Below are 16,342 nucleotides of genomic sequence, written 5' to 3'. Positions count from 1 at the left end.
AGAGATGCTTAATGACTGCAAATATACACAAAATGACTCATAAAGGTCACAAAGAGATGCTTTATGACTGCAAATATACACAAAATGACCCCAAATGACCACAAAGAGATGCTTAATGAGCACAAATATACACAAAATGACCCAAAATGACCTGGGTGGGGGGCTTGGTTAAAACAGATAAATAGGGAGGTGTTCCAGGCACGTCCAGCTGGGAGGAGGCCTCGGGGAAGACCCAGGACCAGGTGGAGAGATTAGATCTCCACACTGGCCTGGGAACGCCTCAGGATCCCCCAGTTAGAGCTGGTTAATGTGGCCCGGGAAAGGGAAGTTTGGGGTCCCCTGCTGGAGCTGCTGCCCCCGCGACGCCACCCCGGATAAGAGGCTGAAGATGAGATGAGGTGAGATGAGTTGAGATGAGATGAGATGAGATGAGATGAGATGAGATGAGATGAGATGAGATGACCTCCACAAACCAGGATTGTACAAAAAGGACTTGATGTAGTGTCTAATCGCAAACACTAGGGGCAGCATTGCGCCACAGCTGCGTGTAGTCTGCCTGACCAGAGAAGAAGTCACGGCGGGATGGGGGCGGGGCAGAGCGGGCTGGCGCCGGGAGATTCGAGCCCTGACCGCGGTCCTGACTCCTGCCTTCGTCGGCTAACACCGCCGCCGAGAGTAAACCCGTAAACCTCCGCCACAGCCGCAACCAAGACCCCTTTGTATTGGTGTTCCTCGCCGCGGAGCCATGTTGTTAATGTGCGCGGCCTTCATGAGCGGCCGTTAAACCGTCACTTCAGCGGCAGGTACGTGTCCGTTAGCCCGCTAGCTCACACCAGATGCTAAGGGAGCTAACGGGTTACCATGGGATCAGAAGGGAGGCGGTATATATTTTGTCTGTGTTATTCTGGAGATATATATATGACGTTGATTAATATATGGTAATAATAAACACAAGAAACCATGTTTACTAAAGTCTGAATGAGGTAGCTCGTTTTTTTCCCGGAGGCCTCGGCGTCGACCTCGGTCTCTAGTTCGGTCGCTACCCGCAGAATGCACAACCTGACCCCGGGAACCCATTAGAAGGTGTTTGCCATGCATCGTACTAGATTAAACTAATCTATTATAAAGGTCGTCTATGGGGCAGTTGGCAGTCAGAGACATTCACTTGTTTTTTTTGTGTTTACATTCACATTTCTACTGTTTGCTGTGCCAATCAACGTTATGCTAACGCTAGCTAGTTAGCATAACAAACAGGTTGTGTAACTTATGACTTTGTGCAGCTGTTTGAATGATAGTTTGCCTCCTTCTGTGAGAGCACCTGTTCAGGTATGGACAGAGACACGGGGTAGTTGTTTGTATGTAGTTACAGCCTTAATGTAAATGTGTGCAGAGATGAACCAGGGTGAGTGAGGCTCCTGCGGCTCCGTGCTAACTTTTAAATGAGCTTTTAAAGAATGAGGAGGAACTTTGTGGCTTCAAAATTATACTACAAGTGAGCGTAAATATAATACTTTGACACTGTATCAATGCCTTGAATCCTTTAGATGTGGTGTGTACTTATAGGTACTTTTTAAGTGTGATATGTAGGCATGATCACCAGGATTACTGTGATGTAAGAGGGTGTGTTGAATAGTTGCATTAAATGTATCCTAGACTATAATAACTTTTATACCACCTTTCTAAACAAGGCCACAAGGTGCTTCACACTGTGAAAACAAACATTTCAACTAATACTCAAAGAGAAAATGTAGAAGAGGAATTACTTTATTAATCTTGCATGGGGAAATTCAATTTTTTCACTCTGTTATTATATTATCAGGTTACACACACACAGGCCCGAAAAGGCACACATGTACAAACAGGACCTATATACATGCAATTAATGGAGAGCTGTCAGAGCGAGGGGGCCGGTGCCTTGCTCAAAAGCACCTCAGCAGTGCCCAGGAGATGAACTGGCACCTCCCCAACCACCAGCGACCCTCGAACCAGCCCAGTCACCTATGGACTGAGCTACTGCCGCCCCAAAATGTGTTATTTAAATGTATAACACTCGGTTAAACACAGTAAACCTGTATCCGTTTGGCCCATCATGGTCAATCCTGGGGATCTGATTAATAATGCTGCTAAACGGGAACACGTGGGGTTAGAAGGTCACCAAAGGTGCCGCGACCGCCTTTGTAATTGAATAGCTAAACATTCAAATCACGTTTGAAGCGGTGAAGGGCACCTGAAACAGGAGTGACGTCTTAACATACTCTGGATCGATTTAAGAGCCGTCCTGCTCATTATGATTCAAAGTTGTAGAGAAATTAGGAGTGGAAGAGGGTGTCCCTTAACACTTTGCTGGCGTGCAGATGGAGGCCATGGAGGTAGACTCCCCCGGGGAGACGCAGGGAGGAGGCAGCAGACAGCCGGAGGTCGCCGCCGTCGACGCCAACGCGCCACTCGTCATCTCAGACTCCGGCAGCAGCACTGAGGTGGACGAGGACGACGATGATGACAATGGAGGAGGACAGATGGCCGCTCGTGCACCGCCCAGGCTTCCTGCCACCTGGGCATTCAGTCAGAGAGCGGTGGGTGCAGCCACGCCTTCAGCAGCTCAGGGGGCTCCCATGCGGAGGAGACTCAGGTAATGCACACAGAAGGCTTGTTGATGCCTCATGCATACTACATAGAAATGTGTAATACCATTTTGAATAGCTGTGTCTAATTACATTTTTAAAGCTCAGATCCTCCAGTCCCCTCTCAGTAGGTGCGTTTCCATTTGGGTCGAATACCCGGAATGAGGCGGGTCTATCTCGCCCGAAACACCCCTAAATTGCATGTGAGTCGCTCAAGCGGGCGTTTGCTTACCCAGTGGGAGAGCAGGGCTGTTTTTTTCTCCCCTGAAAAGCCCGGTTGCTGATTGGATGTAGCTCTTGGCAGGATGTGATGTGTGGTAGTAGACGCCACAACAACACTGTGGAGTAGACACTTTTATCCAGTGGTGAAGAAGAACAACGCACGGATAAATGATCTGTGTGTGCACGCACATCTTTGCGCACACACGTTAAAAAGAGTGCTGCAGCGACCAGGCTGGATTCTGACCTGTGGTCCTTTGCTGCATGTTCCTTCTCTCTCTCTCTCTCTTTCTATCTCTCTCTCTTTCTATCTCTTTCTCACTCTCTCTCTCTCTCCCCCTCTCTCCCCCATTTACACACACAGCCTGTGTGTCAACACATTTTACAGTACCCAGAATTAAGTTGACGTGAATCACGTTGGCCCTCTTATATCCAACTGCAACTATTCTGTATTTCTCAGAAAGAACGACGCGCCGCTGTAACGCTGATCACCGGCGATCGTAACCCATTCAGAGCGATACGTCACTTCCGGAGTCTAGTAAATCCCTCTGGAGCCTTTTTTTGTAATGGAAACACTGCGAGTGAACGGCCATTTGAGAGGGCGTGGCCTGAACGATCACATTTGACCCTGATGGAAACACGCCTAGTAGCTGTCAGAAGGTTCAGGGTCTTCCTCAGATGTTAAGTGTGTGTGTGTGTGTGCTGCTGCAGGCAGGGCCTCCGGGTGCACTACCCCAGCCAGACTGCAGCTCCCTCCAGAGGCTTTCCAGACTTCCTGCTTCGAGCGCCGGCAGCCACCGTCGCCGAACCAGAGTCCGGCAGCACCACCGATGTCAGCGAGTCTGACGAGGAGGAGCAAGATGGTGCGAGGGATGAAGGCGGCGCACCTGCTGCTCCAGTCCCTGTCGACCCCGTGCCGCCTGCCAGTCCTCGTCTCAGTGCCTCTGTCCAACGCACACAGCCGCAGGAAGCCGGACCAACCAGTGAGTCTGACCAGCATTCACTTCATGTCCTCGACTGGTTTTCACAGACCCGTGCAGAGTGTGTGTTGTATTCTGAGAGTCCAATTTGATTTCTTTTTGCTCGTCCGTGTTCAGACTCCAGTTCAGCTGCAGACGGCCAGAGGACGGAAGCTCAAAACCAGAACGTGAAGGTAATGTGCGAACCTTTTCCGTCACTCTTCTTTCCAGTAGCAGCTATTCTGCTTCAAGTACATTCAGTTGAATACTGGGATAAGTCAGTTAGCTTGTTTTCCTTTGCCTGCTGTTGATCCCTCCATGACTCTAAGTCCACCCACAATTTAGTCCATGCTAAGATTCATCTATTAATCACACGTAAAACACAAATCCTACTCTTTTTTATCGGGGACGGGAGTGTTTTGTGTGTGTTGCTCTGGTATTCTCTGGGAAACATTTTGAACTGCTGCTTTGCAAGACGACAAATGTTGATTTCATTTGCATACAGTACATCACTGCAGAGTGTAATGTTTGCCTGAGTTAGTAAAGCAGGTAAGCAGCTATGAGTGGAGAGATGGATGACACGTCTTGAATCTTCCTCCTACTGTACAAAGAAGACGGCAAAACATCCCAGATACAGGCGCTGGCGTGTTGTAATTTCAGAACCAGTGTCTGTGTAACCGCAACACCCTTTCAAAATAGGATTTCCGGGTCCAAGCCGTTCCAAGCCTCGTATTTCTACACTGCCTTAGTGTCGCGTACCCTCGGGTTTTTAAAAAACAACGTAATCGTCATTTTACCTTTTTCCTATCGATGAAGAAGACGTCTAACTGACCGAGGAGGTGATCGTTATTGTTCACACGTTCGGCTGTTGTTGTCTGTTTTGTTTCAACGGAGCGCTTGGACTGGGAAATCTTATTTTGAAAGGGTGTTATGTCAGACTGAACAGCAGGATAGTGATTGGGCGGTATCAAAGTCCCGCCCATACACCCACCCGACCAATCGTAATGTTTCACCCTGTTTCTATAGCAACGAATTAAACCCAAACTTCTCACAAAAAGCACATTTGAGCAGATATCGGTGTGATCAGAAGAACTACCTGAAATGGCAGACACCATCTTTGGGGTAGATAAAAAATAAATGGACGTGTTTTTGTCTCACACTGTGGCCTCATTTTAAAGTTTTGTGTCCATCTTGTCCACCTCTAGTCGGTCCCTGTGGCCTCTGCGTCTGTCCAGCCGTCACCGTCTGAAGAGGGCGAAGGAGACCTCTGCTCCATCTGCTTTGAGGCGTGGACGACAGCGGGCGAGCACAGACTATCCGCTCTGCGCTGCGGACACCTCTTTGGCTTCACCTGCATCCAGCGCTGGCTGAAATCTCAGGGTCCGGCCGCTAAATGTCCACAGGTCAGTGACCTAACTGTGCTTTGACAGGAAGGTTTTTTTTTTATCCTGCATAGCACATGTGAACTTTGCTGATGTGTTTTTTGTCGTTTCTCTTCAGTGCAACAAGAAAGCCAAGCGTTCAGACATCGTTCTGCTGTACGCGCCGAAGCTGCGAGCGCTCGACAACTCCGAGCAAGAGAGCTTAAAGAAGTGAGTGATGTTTTTGCTGCTTCACTGGGGTGTGGCAGTCTCAGCTTTTAATGAAAGAGTTTAAGGGCCCGCATAACTCCGTCCATCCACACAAAGTCGGCGTTCTCGGATCCTAAATACAGGATCTTTAGAAACCGGGTCCCAGAATGGGAAGATTGTAAAACGCCCCCCCATGGCGTTGTGGTCTGGACGGTGAAAGCTCAGACTTTGTTAAAGGATGGCGTCATGGCCCCACCTTCGACCTCTGACCCCGCGGTGTCACATAACAACAACAGTGCTGCTGCGTGAGAGGACAGAGACGGACCCAGAGACCGTTTACTGAGCCACATGTATGGGACTGAATGAGGCCCAGCACAGATTTCTCCCTTTTCCCTGATGCTCTGAATAAGGAGCTAAACTGCTCTAGGCTCTGTTTCTAAATCCAGTTCTAAGAAGCTGTGAAAAGTCTCTAAATGTAGTGAGAAAGTGGCGCCTGGGAGTGCTTTGGGACGGGGAAGGGGCTCCCAGCAGCACCCTCTGCTCAGTGAGGACACTAACTGCAGAGTGATGGGGCTCCCAGCAGCCCCCTCTGCTCAGTGAGGACACTAACTGCAGAGTGAAGGGGCTCCCAGCAGCCCCCTCTGCTCAGTGAGGACACTTACTGCAGAGTGAAGGGGCTCCCAGCAGCCCCCTCTGCTCAGTGAGGACACTAACTGCAGAGTGAAGGGGCTCCCAGCAGCACCCTCTGCTCAGTGAGGACACTAACTGCAGAGTGATCGGTGCATCAGAGTCCAGAACAGCACCAAAGTCTCCACTAAGACCAGAACCAGGGACACGTTTGTCTCTAGGATGGAGGAGGATTTGGAGAGGAACTCTCCGGTGTTTGGATTCTCCACAGCGTCTCCCCGTCTCTTCTTCTCCGTTGTTGCTGTATTTCTGTGGCAGTTACAGCGCCACCTCCAGGCCTGGCATGGGTACTACAGTGTTTGGAGTCTGTTTCACTGGTTTCCTGTAGACGCAGAGATTTCCAGCGTGATCACACTATCCTTTTGGCCGCGGCCAAAACCGGTTTTTCAGCTAAAGTCTGGTACCTTTAAGTAGTGTGAGCGCACCCGCTCCGCGCTCAACTGGGGCCAGCTGGCTGTCCACGGCCCGCTTGAAAGAGGTGGGCTTTAGCGGAGCCGTTTGCACATGTACGAGCACGAGCGTGCGCACGTGTACGAGCACGAGCACGAGCCCTACGGCAGTAGCGTTATGTCCGCCTGTTCGGACATGTAAATAGAAGAACGGACCATGCGCGGACATTTAACAACAACAACAATGGCGGTGAAAGGTTCACGTTGGTGTGATGCGGAGGTGGAGTGTTTACTGCAGATTTGGTCAGATGAAAATATTCAAAAACAGTCGACAAGACGCACAAAAACTCCGAGGTCTATGGAAAGATTTGTAAACAAAGCCACACACACGCGATCAATGCGTGTGACGTGTTACGGCTTGAAGGCGTATGGACAGCAAGAAGCATTGGCCGAGGCCCAGGTAGTGTGAGTACAAACGGGGCTGGGGCGCGGGGGGGAGAGGGAGGGGGGACAAGTACCCTAAAGTCCGGGTCTCGGTCCGGGAGGACAGTGTGAGTCCGCCCTTCTTGAGTTGATGCCGTGTGGACGGAAAACTTTTTAAGAACGAGGGAGAAAAAAAGGTTGTTCTTTCGATCGTGTGGACGTACCCTAAGTTCACACTGTTAGACCAATATTCCACCCAAAAACATACCTTTTTTAGCAGCAAACACCGTCTCCCGTCAGGCTGAAAGGTGGTTTGCAAAAGTATTCACCATCCAAGAATCTGCCAGTCATCTGTGTCATCTTGTCTAACTTTTAGATGCTTCAGGCAACTTAACATATTTTTAGAGGCTAAGTTACGTGAAACTTGAAGCAACAAATTGACAGTAAGCAACCTCTTGTTGAAGTACTTAGGCTTGTTGGTTGTTCAATTAGCCAGTGAACCTTTCGCCTGCATTGTTTGAAATGTTCCTTGGTCCTTCTTTTTTCTACGTCCCAACAGGCGCACAGGAAATGACGTCAGAACCGCCGTAGGCCTCGTGCTCGTACACGTGCGCACGCTCGTGCTCGTACACATGCAAACGGGCCGTGGACGGCAAGCATGCCGCTCCTAGGCGCAGTAGGGTTGCACTCACACTGGTCAAAGAAACCAGACTTAAGCAGTGAAACATGCTTGGGCACGGTACGGATGGACAGTGGGAGTGCTCCCTTAGAGTACAACAGAGCATTTGTATTTGCTGTAACAACAACGCTTGCCCTGTTAGTAGCGTAATTGAATGGTTCATGTAAAAGCTTTAATGTGTGTGTGTTTGTATGTGTGTGTGTGTGTGTGTGTGTGTGTGTGTGTGTGTGTGTGTGTGTGTGTGTGTGTGTGTAGGTCTCTGGAGCAGGAGCAGTCTCTGAGGAGGAAGGCGGAACTGGAATCAGCTCAGTACAAACTGAAACTGCAGGTCGTCACCAACAAATACGGACAAGCACAACAGGAGCTGCAGGTACCACCGACGACTGTTCGCTCTCTACCTTCCTGAACCTTCTCAGGATGTAGACATTCATTATTTCCTGTTTTGTAGCTGTAATTTAAAGACTTGTCTGTGTAGGAGCTGAGGGCCCTGATGGCCGGCAGAGGTTCAGTTCCCTCCTCTTCCTCCTCCTCGTCGTCGACGTCGCTGCTTCTCGGTCTGTCTCAGAGAGCGGACGGCTCCAGGACGGCCCAGTACAGTTTCTCCAAGGCAGTGCTGGTGTCTCAGGCTGGAGGCTCCAGAGTCTTGTCCTACTGTGAACCCCTGAGCTGCCTGCTGGCCTCGCAGCCCTCCCCTCACGCCACGCTGGTGCCTGGTGAGACGCCTTTACTTCTTCCCTCTGATCCATCAGCAGCTTAAAGATTGTTCAGTCCATCTGTCCATAAAATACTGAGCATATCCTTGCAGTGGTACTCAACCCTTTTCATGTCAAGGACCTGCAAGTAGATGCATTTTAAGTCCTGGACCCCCATTGGATAAGATTTCAACTATAACGTTAAAAACACAAACCAAACAGCTCTGATTTCAATCTTAAAATGTGAATATTTCCTGGTTTCTTTCCTCCTCTGTGACAGTAAACTGAATATCTTTGAGTTATGGATGAAACGAGACATTTGAGAACATCATGTGATCCATTCATCAAGGGAATGATGGACAGATAAATCGACAGTGAAGGCGAGACCAGGTCCCTTCAGCGCGTCTTATCTACCTATCAATCCTCAATGGATTTTTATGTTACGACCAAGAGGCCAAGGCTATGGAAAGAGGCGAGGACACCAATCAATGCTTTGGGGTTATGACACATGTGCAGACCAGATTTTACTGCGCATGTGTCACACCACCAAGGTCACCGCCATTTTTGATTAGTGACTTGGCGTCTCTCTGCTAGTCTTCAGAATCTTTAAGCACACACAGGGCTCCAGACTGCGCCACAGAAACATGCATGTGGCTGAACAGCAACAAAAGACACATAAGACAGGAACAATATGAAAGCATTGAAAGAAGATTGTTCAGTCAGCACCGTAACACAAACACGTAAGACGTGAGCCCCGCAGCTTCTTTAACGTCAGGCTACAGGTCGTAATCACAGTCCTGATGGGCCTGAAGCCTTTACCTCCGTGAGTACCGTATGCTACACCGCGGCTAACACAAGTACTATGCAAAGACACCTGCAGCACCACCACAGCGTTCTGCTAAAATCCACCCCCCTGTAAAGAAAGTAGTGTTAAAATCTCGTCTCTTCTCGTGAGCTAAGGGTCTCGTCACACCCCTGATTCTGACGGTATGGTACATTTTTTAGTATTGTACTGTCATCGGCTGTGACGTGTGTTTCCTTCCTGTCTCCTCCCTCAGGTTGTGGGGTGAAGAAGGTGAGTGTGGTCAACATGAAGGCGAGTCAGTACGTTCCCATCCACAGTAAACAGATCCGGGGTCTGTCCTTCAACAGACAGAATGACAGTCTGCTGCTGTCTGCTGCTCTGGACAACACCATCAAACTGACCAGGTACGCACACACACACACACACACACACACACACACACAAACACATACACACACGACGAATGATGCTTTCATGTTATAAATGGACTGACTTTGTGTGTGTATGTGTGTTGCAGTCTGCTGACCAACACGGTGGTTCAGACCTACAACGCAGGTAAACCCGTGTGGAGCTGCTGCTGGTGTTTGGACAACAGTAACTACGTCTACGCAGGTCTGAGCAACGGCTCTGTGCTCGTCTACGACACCAGAGACACCAGCACACACGTCCAGGAGCTGCAGCCGCTGCGCTCCAGGTACACGCACACACACAGACACACAGACACACACACACACACTTAAACATGAGCCGGGTGTTCTCACACTCTGATCGGGCCGATATCATGTAGTCTGAACCAAGGCGACCACATGGACAATAGTATTTAACCACAATGTGTTGACCCTGAAGGTTTGAACTTGTTGAACTCCTGTTGTTCCCAGGTGTCCCGTGGCGTCTCTGTGCTACGTCCCACGGGCGTCATCCAGCTCCTTTCCCTGCGGCGGGCTGATCGCCGGCTCTCTGGAGGGCGGGTGTTTCTGGGAGCAGGTCAACGAGACCACGTACCGGCCGCACATGCTGCCTCTGGAGACCGCCGGCTGCACCGACATCCAGGTGGAGACGGAGAGCCGACACTGTCTGGTCACCTACAGGCCAGGTGAGACCCGGGCGCCTCTAACGCCAACCCTCAAAGAACACCAGGCTTATGTCGCGAGTCAGTGAGGCTGAATATAACACATGATGAGCTTCACCCAAACATGAATAATAATAATTAAGTGTGTATACATACCGTATTTCCCGCACTATAAGGCGCACCACATTATAAGGAGCATAGAACAGACGCTACAGTCGAGGCTGGGGTTACGTTCTGCATCCATTAGATGGAGCTGCGCTAAAGGGAACGTCAACAAAACAGTCAGGGGAGGTCGTCTTGTTGCTTCCTCCACTTCGGCACCATTGATTGGTTCATGTTCAACTCTCTGGCTGCTGCTCTATTCCCGTGTTCTACTGCGTGACTAATGGCCTTGAGTGTAAACTCTGCGTCGTAAGCGTGTCTCTTAACAGGAGCCATTTTGGGCTCTTTACACAAACACACACATGGAAATGAAACGGCACGCTTCACGCAGTCGTATATCTCAACATGCACCGCGCGTTACTTCTTCTACGGGGGAAAATAGAGTCGGCGGCTGCTCACCGTAGTTGAAGACCTGTTGTGGCTCAATATGGGTCCATATATAAGGAGCACCGCATTATAAGGCGCACTGTCGGCTTTTGAGACATTTGAAGGTTTTTAGGTGCGACTTAAAGTGCGGAAGATACGGTATATGACATTTGAGCCCAAATAGAATACGTTGACTTGTGAAAATGCATTTTCAGAAGCAACGTAGGAAGTTAGAAATAAGAATGGTTAACAGTATAGTTAATAGTTGTTTTTCTGCCAAATGTAAAGAATTTAGACACCTTTTTTTCCGTCCATTATTTTCAAATCTCTCTTCACTTTCATTAAGAATGAATTCCAAGTGAAAACTTAAACAGGACTGACGTGATTCTGTCACTCCTGAAGAGAAAAAGACGACGACAAACCAACAACAAAAGGCTGACTGTGAAGCTAGCGTTAGCTCCATGCTACCACCAGCGTGAAGTACCGGTGTAAACATGGTTTTAAACACGTGGTATGGACACAGTTGGACTTCAGTCTTACACAGAAGGAAACTTTATCTTAATTACAGAAGAAATGCAAAACTGATCTGATCTGTGTGAAGACGACAGGTTCACACAGGGCACGAAGTTCTGTGCAGTGGAACTAATCACGGCGAGACTCCAGCTGAGACGTCTTTAGCAGGAAAAGTGCTCATTCATGTGCAGCGTGCTGAGAGAGAAGGGTGTCAACAGGAAACTCAGAGGCACATTTCTGACACGTCAATGACCCAGCAGGCTGGATCCTCTGACGCTTTTTCCTCTTTTTTTGTATTTTATTTTATTAGTTTTCATTAAGAAAATAGTCAAACAGAGCCTTTAAAAAACAAAAGACAGACAAACGTACAGAGGGAGTCCAACAGAGACCGTATACCTACAAATGTGTATGTACAAATATATACAAACATGCAGACTGGTGACATACTGCGGTATAAGGGCCTTATATTTTCATATCAAAGTCTTCTTTGTATCGCAACCTATAACTGAGTTTTTCGTAGGAAGCGATCTTTGGCTTCATCCAACCATTCCTTCACCTGTAGAACTTATTTTGTTTTCCAGTGTCCTGCATCCACTAAGAAGTGCTGTTCTACACCGTACCGTATCTGGGGGACAGTTAGGGCGCCCTCCCACTGTGCGTCCGTCCCGTGCCCCGTGCTTTGGGGTCCTTGTCCCCCCCTCCAGGCCTGTTTGTACTCACACTACCTGGGCCTCGGAGAATGCTTCTTGCTGCCTATACGTCATCACGCCGTAACACGTTACACGCATTGATGACGTCATGGCGATGCGTGGCTTTGTTTCCAGATCTTTCCGTAGACCTCGGAGTTTTTGTGCGTCTTGTCGACTGTTTTTGAATCTTTTCATCGACCAAATCTGCAGTAAACACTCCACCTCCGCATCACACCAACGTGAACCTTTCACCGCCATTGTTTGAAATGTCCGCGCATGGTCCCTCCTTCTTTTTTCTATGTCCCAACAGGCGCACAGGAAATGACCCCAGAACCTCCGTAGGCCTCGTGCTCGCACACGTGCAAACGTGCTTTACAAAAGCCCACCTCTCCCAAACGGACCGTTGCAGGCAAGCGTGCCGCTCCTAGACGTGTTCGGGCACGGTACGGAGGCACAGTGTGAGTGCGCCTTAGACCATAGGAAGTCTATCACGGGGCATAAATACAACACATGAACGAAAGTACCAGGAAAAGTGTCACATCTCCAACACAAGTCAAAATTTCTACGTCTTAACCGTGCCATTGTACATTGGGTCCAATAAGTTCTATCAATAATTTATAACTAATCTAAGGGGTCTGCCTTTCCCTCGATACTTTAAACGTCTGTAAAGTCTTATGTTACATCTGTACATGTGAATATGCTGAAAGGAAAAGACAAAGAGACTAATTTACTTAGGTACAGTTTATTCTTCGGAAGACAAAATTGTGTCTCACTTTCTCGTGGACGCTGTTTGAAATGTCTGCGGACAAGTCGTGTGTTTGCATACGCGTAGTGAGCGCAGTGTGACGGCAGAGTTGTGTTTATGAGAATGTGCAGCTCAGTCGTGTCGGGTTTCCCCGTATGAAGCGTCCCGTGTGTCTCTTCTGCAGGACGCTCAAACCCGTCTCTGCGCTGCGTCCTGATGGCTCTGAACAGGACACCTCAGCAGGACTCCAGCCAGCTGCCCAGCTGCTCCTGCGCCCCGGTGCAGACGTTCAGCGCCGGATCCTCCTGCAAACTGCTCACCAAGAACGCGGTTTTCAGGAGTCCGGACGGGAGCGGGACGCTGGTCTGCGCCGGGGACGAGGCCACCAACTCAACCATGGTCAGTCGTGCATACGTGCGTGTGTGTGTGTGTGCGTGTGTGCGTGTGCGAGCTGAACGATAGTTTAGGAGCAGAAAGTTGCCTGAAGACTTCATTTGAATTGAATAATATTAGTTCAGTTTATTTATTGATGTCATTCTGACTTACACTTGTACATTTTTAAAGTGTAAGTCAGTCTCAAAATCTTCCCATGGTCTTTTTCGGCACTTACACACATCAAATAACAAACTTTTTTTCCCCTATAACTATTAACGATCTCCGGGAATCACTAACAACCAGACGTATAACAATAAGCCTAATAATAAGTAGCTCTGGGCAGCACGGTGAAGGCATTCAAAGGTCTTTTTTAACCACTAATGCTGCTGAAAATAACAGCAAACCTCTGCAGCAGCATGAGAAGAGTCCCTACACACACAACAAAGCACCAATGGGCTCCTTCCACTGTAATGGACTTTACTATGAGAGGAGCTGGTACAGGGGCCAGTAGGTAAGTCTTTAAAACACTCTTTAATAAACTCTGGGTTCACTAACTACGCTGATGATGCTTTGTTGTGTGTGTAAGGACTCTTCTCATGCTGCTGCAGAGGTTTGCTGTTATTTTCAGCAGCGTTAGTGGTTAAAAAAGACCTTTGAATGCCTTCACCGTGCTGCCCTGAGCTATTCACTGTGAGCCACGTCTGGCTGTTAGCGGCTCTCCTGGATTTCTCCTTTAATAGTTTAGGCTTATTTGATGAATGGAAGTGCCGAGAGTCAAACGTTGCTTTCTTTCTCATCTTCCTCTGAACCTTTTCGTCTCCCTCCCCCTACTGCGTCTCTCTGTGACTTCCTGTTCCTCCTCTATCTCAGGTGTGGGACGCCGGCAGCGGATCTCTGCTCCAGAAGCTTCCGGCTGACCTCCCGGTGTTGGACATCAGCCCGTTCGCGGTGAACGGCGAGCACTTCCTGGCCTCGCTCACTGAGAAAATGCTGAAGCTCTACAGGTGGGAGTGAACGAGAAGAACCTTCCACTCTCGCCCGCACACAAACAAACACACTAGTAAAAACCACACAGAGCAGCGAAGAGAGGACAAAAGTCCAATGCTGCTCAACTGACCGACCCGGAGGAACAGTTCACCGGTATTTTTTTTATTTTATTTTATTTTTTTAAACCAAAACATCCACGTGACTGCATCCGGGGACCTTCGACCCGCACTGAAGTCAGGTGTGTGGTGACTCGGCAGATTTAGAAATGTTTCTCTCGCACAAAGTGGTCAGATTGTGTTTACATGAGTCAAACGGTCAGAAGTCTTAATGCGTACGAGTCCTTTCGTGTTCAGATCCTCAGCTGCTAAAGAAGTTCAAGTGTTGAAGGCTCAAAGGTGATTTCCTGTCCCGTTGGCGGGGTCGGGCGTGAGCCGGCGTTTTTAAGCCTCGTGCAGGTGATGCTTCCACGGCAATTTACTCCACTAGTCCCGCAGTTAAAGGAGCAACACACCCCCATGTGTGTACAAATGAGGTACACTTTATCTCTGACATTTGCAGGCTGTTTAGTTTCATTCATTCATCTTCAGCCTCTTGTCCCGGTCGGGGTCACAGCCGACAGGGGGCTGGTGCCCATCCCAGCTGACATCAGGCGTGAGGCGGGGTCCACCCTGGACAGCACGCCAGTCTATCACAGGACACATAGAGACGAACAGAGACAGACAACCATTCACACCTACGGGTGATTTAGAGTCATCAATGAACCGAACACCTGCACGTCTTTGGACTGTGGGAGGAAACCGGAGAACCCGGAGAAAACCCACGCAGACACGGGGACAACATGCAAACTCCACACAGAAGGGCCCCAGCCGGGATTCAAACCAGGAACCCTCTCCCTGTGTGAGTGCTAACCACCGTGCCACCGTGGCGCCCGGCTGTTTAGATGAATCTTGCATTTTCCCCACAGAGTGAAAATGAACGGCTGTCTGAAAGATGAAATCAGTGTACAAACTCGTGTGATTAGGAGACGTTTGTAGTTAAAATGGTTAAAACACGTGAAACCTCGGGACTTCACACTTTAGTCCCTGATTCTGCTCAACAGTGAAGATGCAGAGAGAAGAAACTCCCCCGGTTTCTGTCCACGTTCGCTCGTCTTTCAGCCCATCACCGCCGTTTATCACCCTCCTCTTCTTCTGACCTTCACTCTGAACCCCAACATTAAGTGCCAAAGGACTCGGCTGTTGTTTAAATCTTTGACTTTTCTTTGTTTTCTTTCTAAAGGAAGTTGTATATATGTATATTTGCTACCAACTGTTTGTGTACGACTTCAAAGTTAATAAAAATTATGACTTATTTTTAATTAAAGTCACCAGACTGGACTTTTTAATGTTGTGGCTCAACCAAAAGTGAGCGGTTGGTGGTGATTTTATGACACTTTATGTACGTATCAGATTTATACTTGATGAGTAAACTTTGCTTTTACTGACAAGTGCTCAAATGAAGCTGCTCTTATACTTGAAGTATACGTTTATAAACTAAAAAGTGGGGCAGTTTAGTCCCAAGCATTATTAAGATAGCATACTTATTCGTTTTTAGTGTACTTCGGGAAATGTACTTGAAATTCCATCGGAAATTCATCCCATGGTCTTTTTCAACAGTTTTTTTTTTTCTTGTAACAACTATTAACGGAGAAATCCAGGTGAGTCGCTAACAGCCGGACGTGGCTAACAGTGATTAGATCGGGGCAGCACGGTGAAGGCATTCAAAGGTCTTTTTTAACCACTAATGCTGCTGAAAAAAACAGCAAACCTCTGCAGCAGCATGAGAAGAGTCCCTACACACAAAACAAAGCACCAATGGGCTCCTTCCACTGTAATGGACTTTACTATGAGAGGAGCTGGTACAGGGGCCAGTAGGTAAGTCTTTAAAACACTCTTTAATAAACTCTGGCTTCACTAACTACGCTGTTGCTGCTTCGTTTTGTGTGTAGACCCCTGATTTGATTGATTTTAAGCTGAATTTCACTTTAATAAAATGATGCTCTCGATCTACCGCTCAGTCCTGGTTCCTACCCTCACCTGTGGTCATGAAAGCTGGGTCAGGACCCAAAGAACCAGGTCCAGGTCCAAGCGTGTGAACTGTGTTTCCTCAGGAGGGGGTCTGGAGTCTCCCTTAGAGAGAGGGGGAGAAGTTCAGCATCCGTGAGGAACTCGGAGTAGAGCCGCTGCTCCTTTGCGTTGAAAGGAGCCAGTTGAGGTGGTTCAGGATCATCTGGTAAGGATGAACCCTGGGCGCCTCCCTAGGGAGGTGTTCCAGGCACGTCCAGCTGGGAGGAGGCCTCGGGGAAGACCCAGGACCAGGTGGAGAGATTAGATCTCCACACTGGCCTGGGAA

General features: G+C 48.7%; 1 protein-coding gene across 1 annotated transcript; it reads left to right on the top strand.

Moving 5' to 3' along the window:
* Positions 1 to 631: 631 nt before the first annotated feature.
* Positions 632 to 15,289, top strand: rfwd3 (ring finger and WD repeat domain 3). The gene is made up of 13 exons (XM_083917192.1): positions 632 to 803; positions 2,355 to 2,629; positions 3,552 to 3,823; positions 3,938 to 3,993; positions 5,005 to 5,202; positions 5,300 to 5,391; positions 7,804 to 7,918; positions 8,024 to 8,261; positions 9,299 to 9,449; positions 9,563 to 9,739; positions 9,924 to 10,138; positions 12,774 to 12,988; positions 13,835 to 15,289. Exons 2-13 carry the CDS (start codon positions 2,355 to 2,357, stop codon positions 13,976 to 13,978), a joined length of 2,148 nt encoding a protein of 715 aa, XP_083773318.1. The 5' UTR covers positions 632 to 803; the 3' UTR covers positions 13,979 to 15,289.
* The last annotated feature ends 1,053 nt before the right edge of the window (positions 15,290 to 16,342 follow it).

Source organism: Echiichthys vipera (genome assembly GCF_963691815.1).
Source record: "Echiichthys vipera genome assembly, chromosome: 7".
NCBI classification, from domain to species: Eukaryota; Metazoa; Chordata; class Actinopteri; order Perciformes; family Trachinidae; genus Echiichthys; species Echiichthys vipera.
The sequence above is the reverse complement of the archived record's forward strand: the minus strand, read 5'-3'. Positions and strand labels throughout refer to the sequence as shown.

What these genes read in the sequence shown, in the direction of transcription:
- rfwd3 (XM_083917192.1), top strand. Translation starts at nt 2,355, where the DNA reads ATGGAGGCCATGGAGGTAGACTCCCCCGGGGAGACGCAGGGAGGAGGC. An exon ending in CCCATGCGGAGGAGACTCAG is followed by an intron (nt 2,630 to 3,551) that starts GTAATGCACACA and finishes GTGCTGCTGCAG; the next exon opens with GCAGGGCCTCCGGGTGCACT. An exon ending in CGGCCGCTAAATGTCCACAG is followed by an intron (nt 5,203 to 5,299) that starts GTCAGTGACCTA and finishes GTTTCTCTTCAG; the next exon opens with TGCAACAAGAAAGCCAAGCG.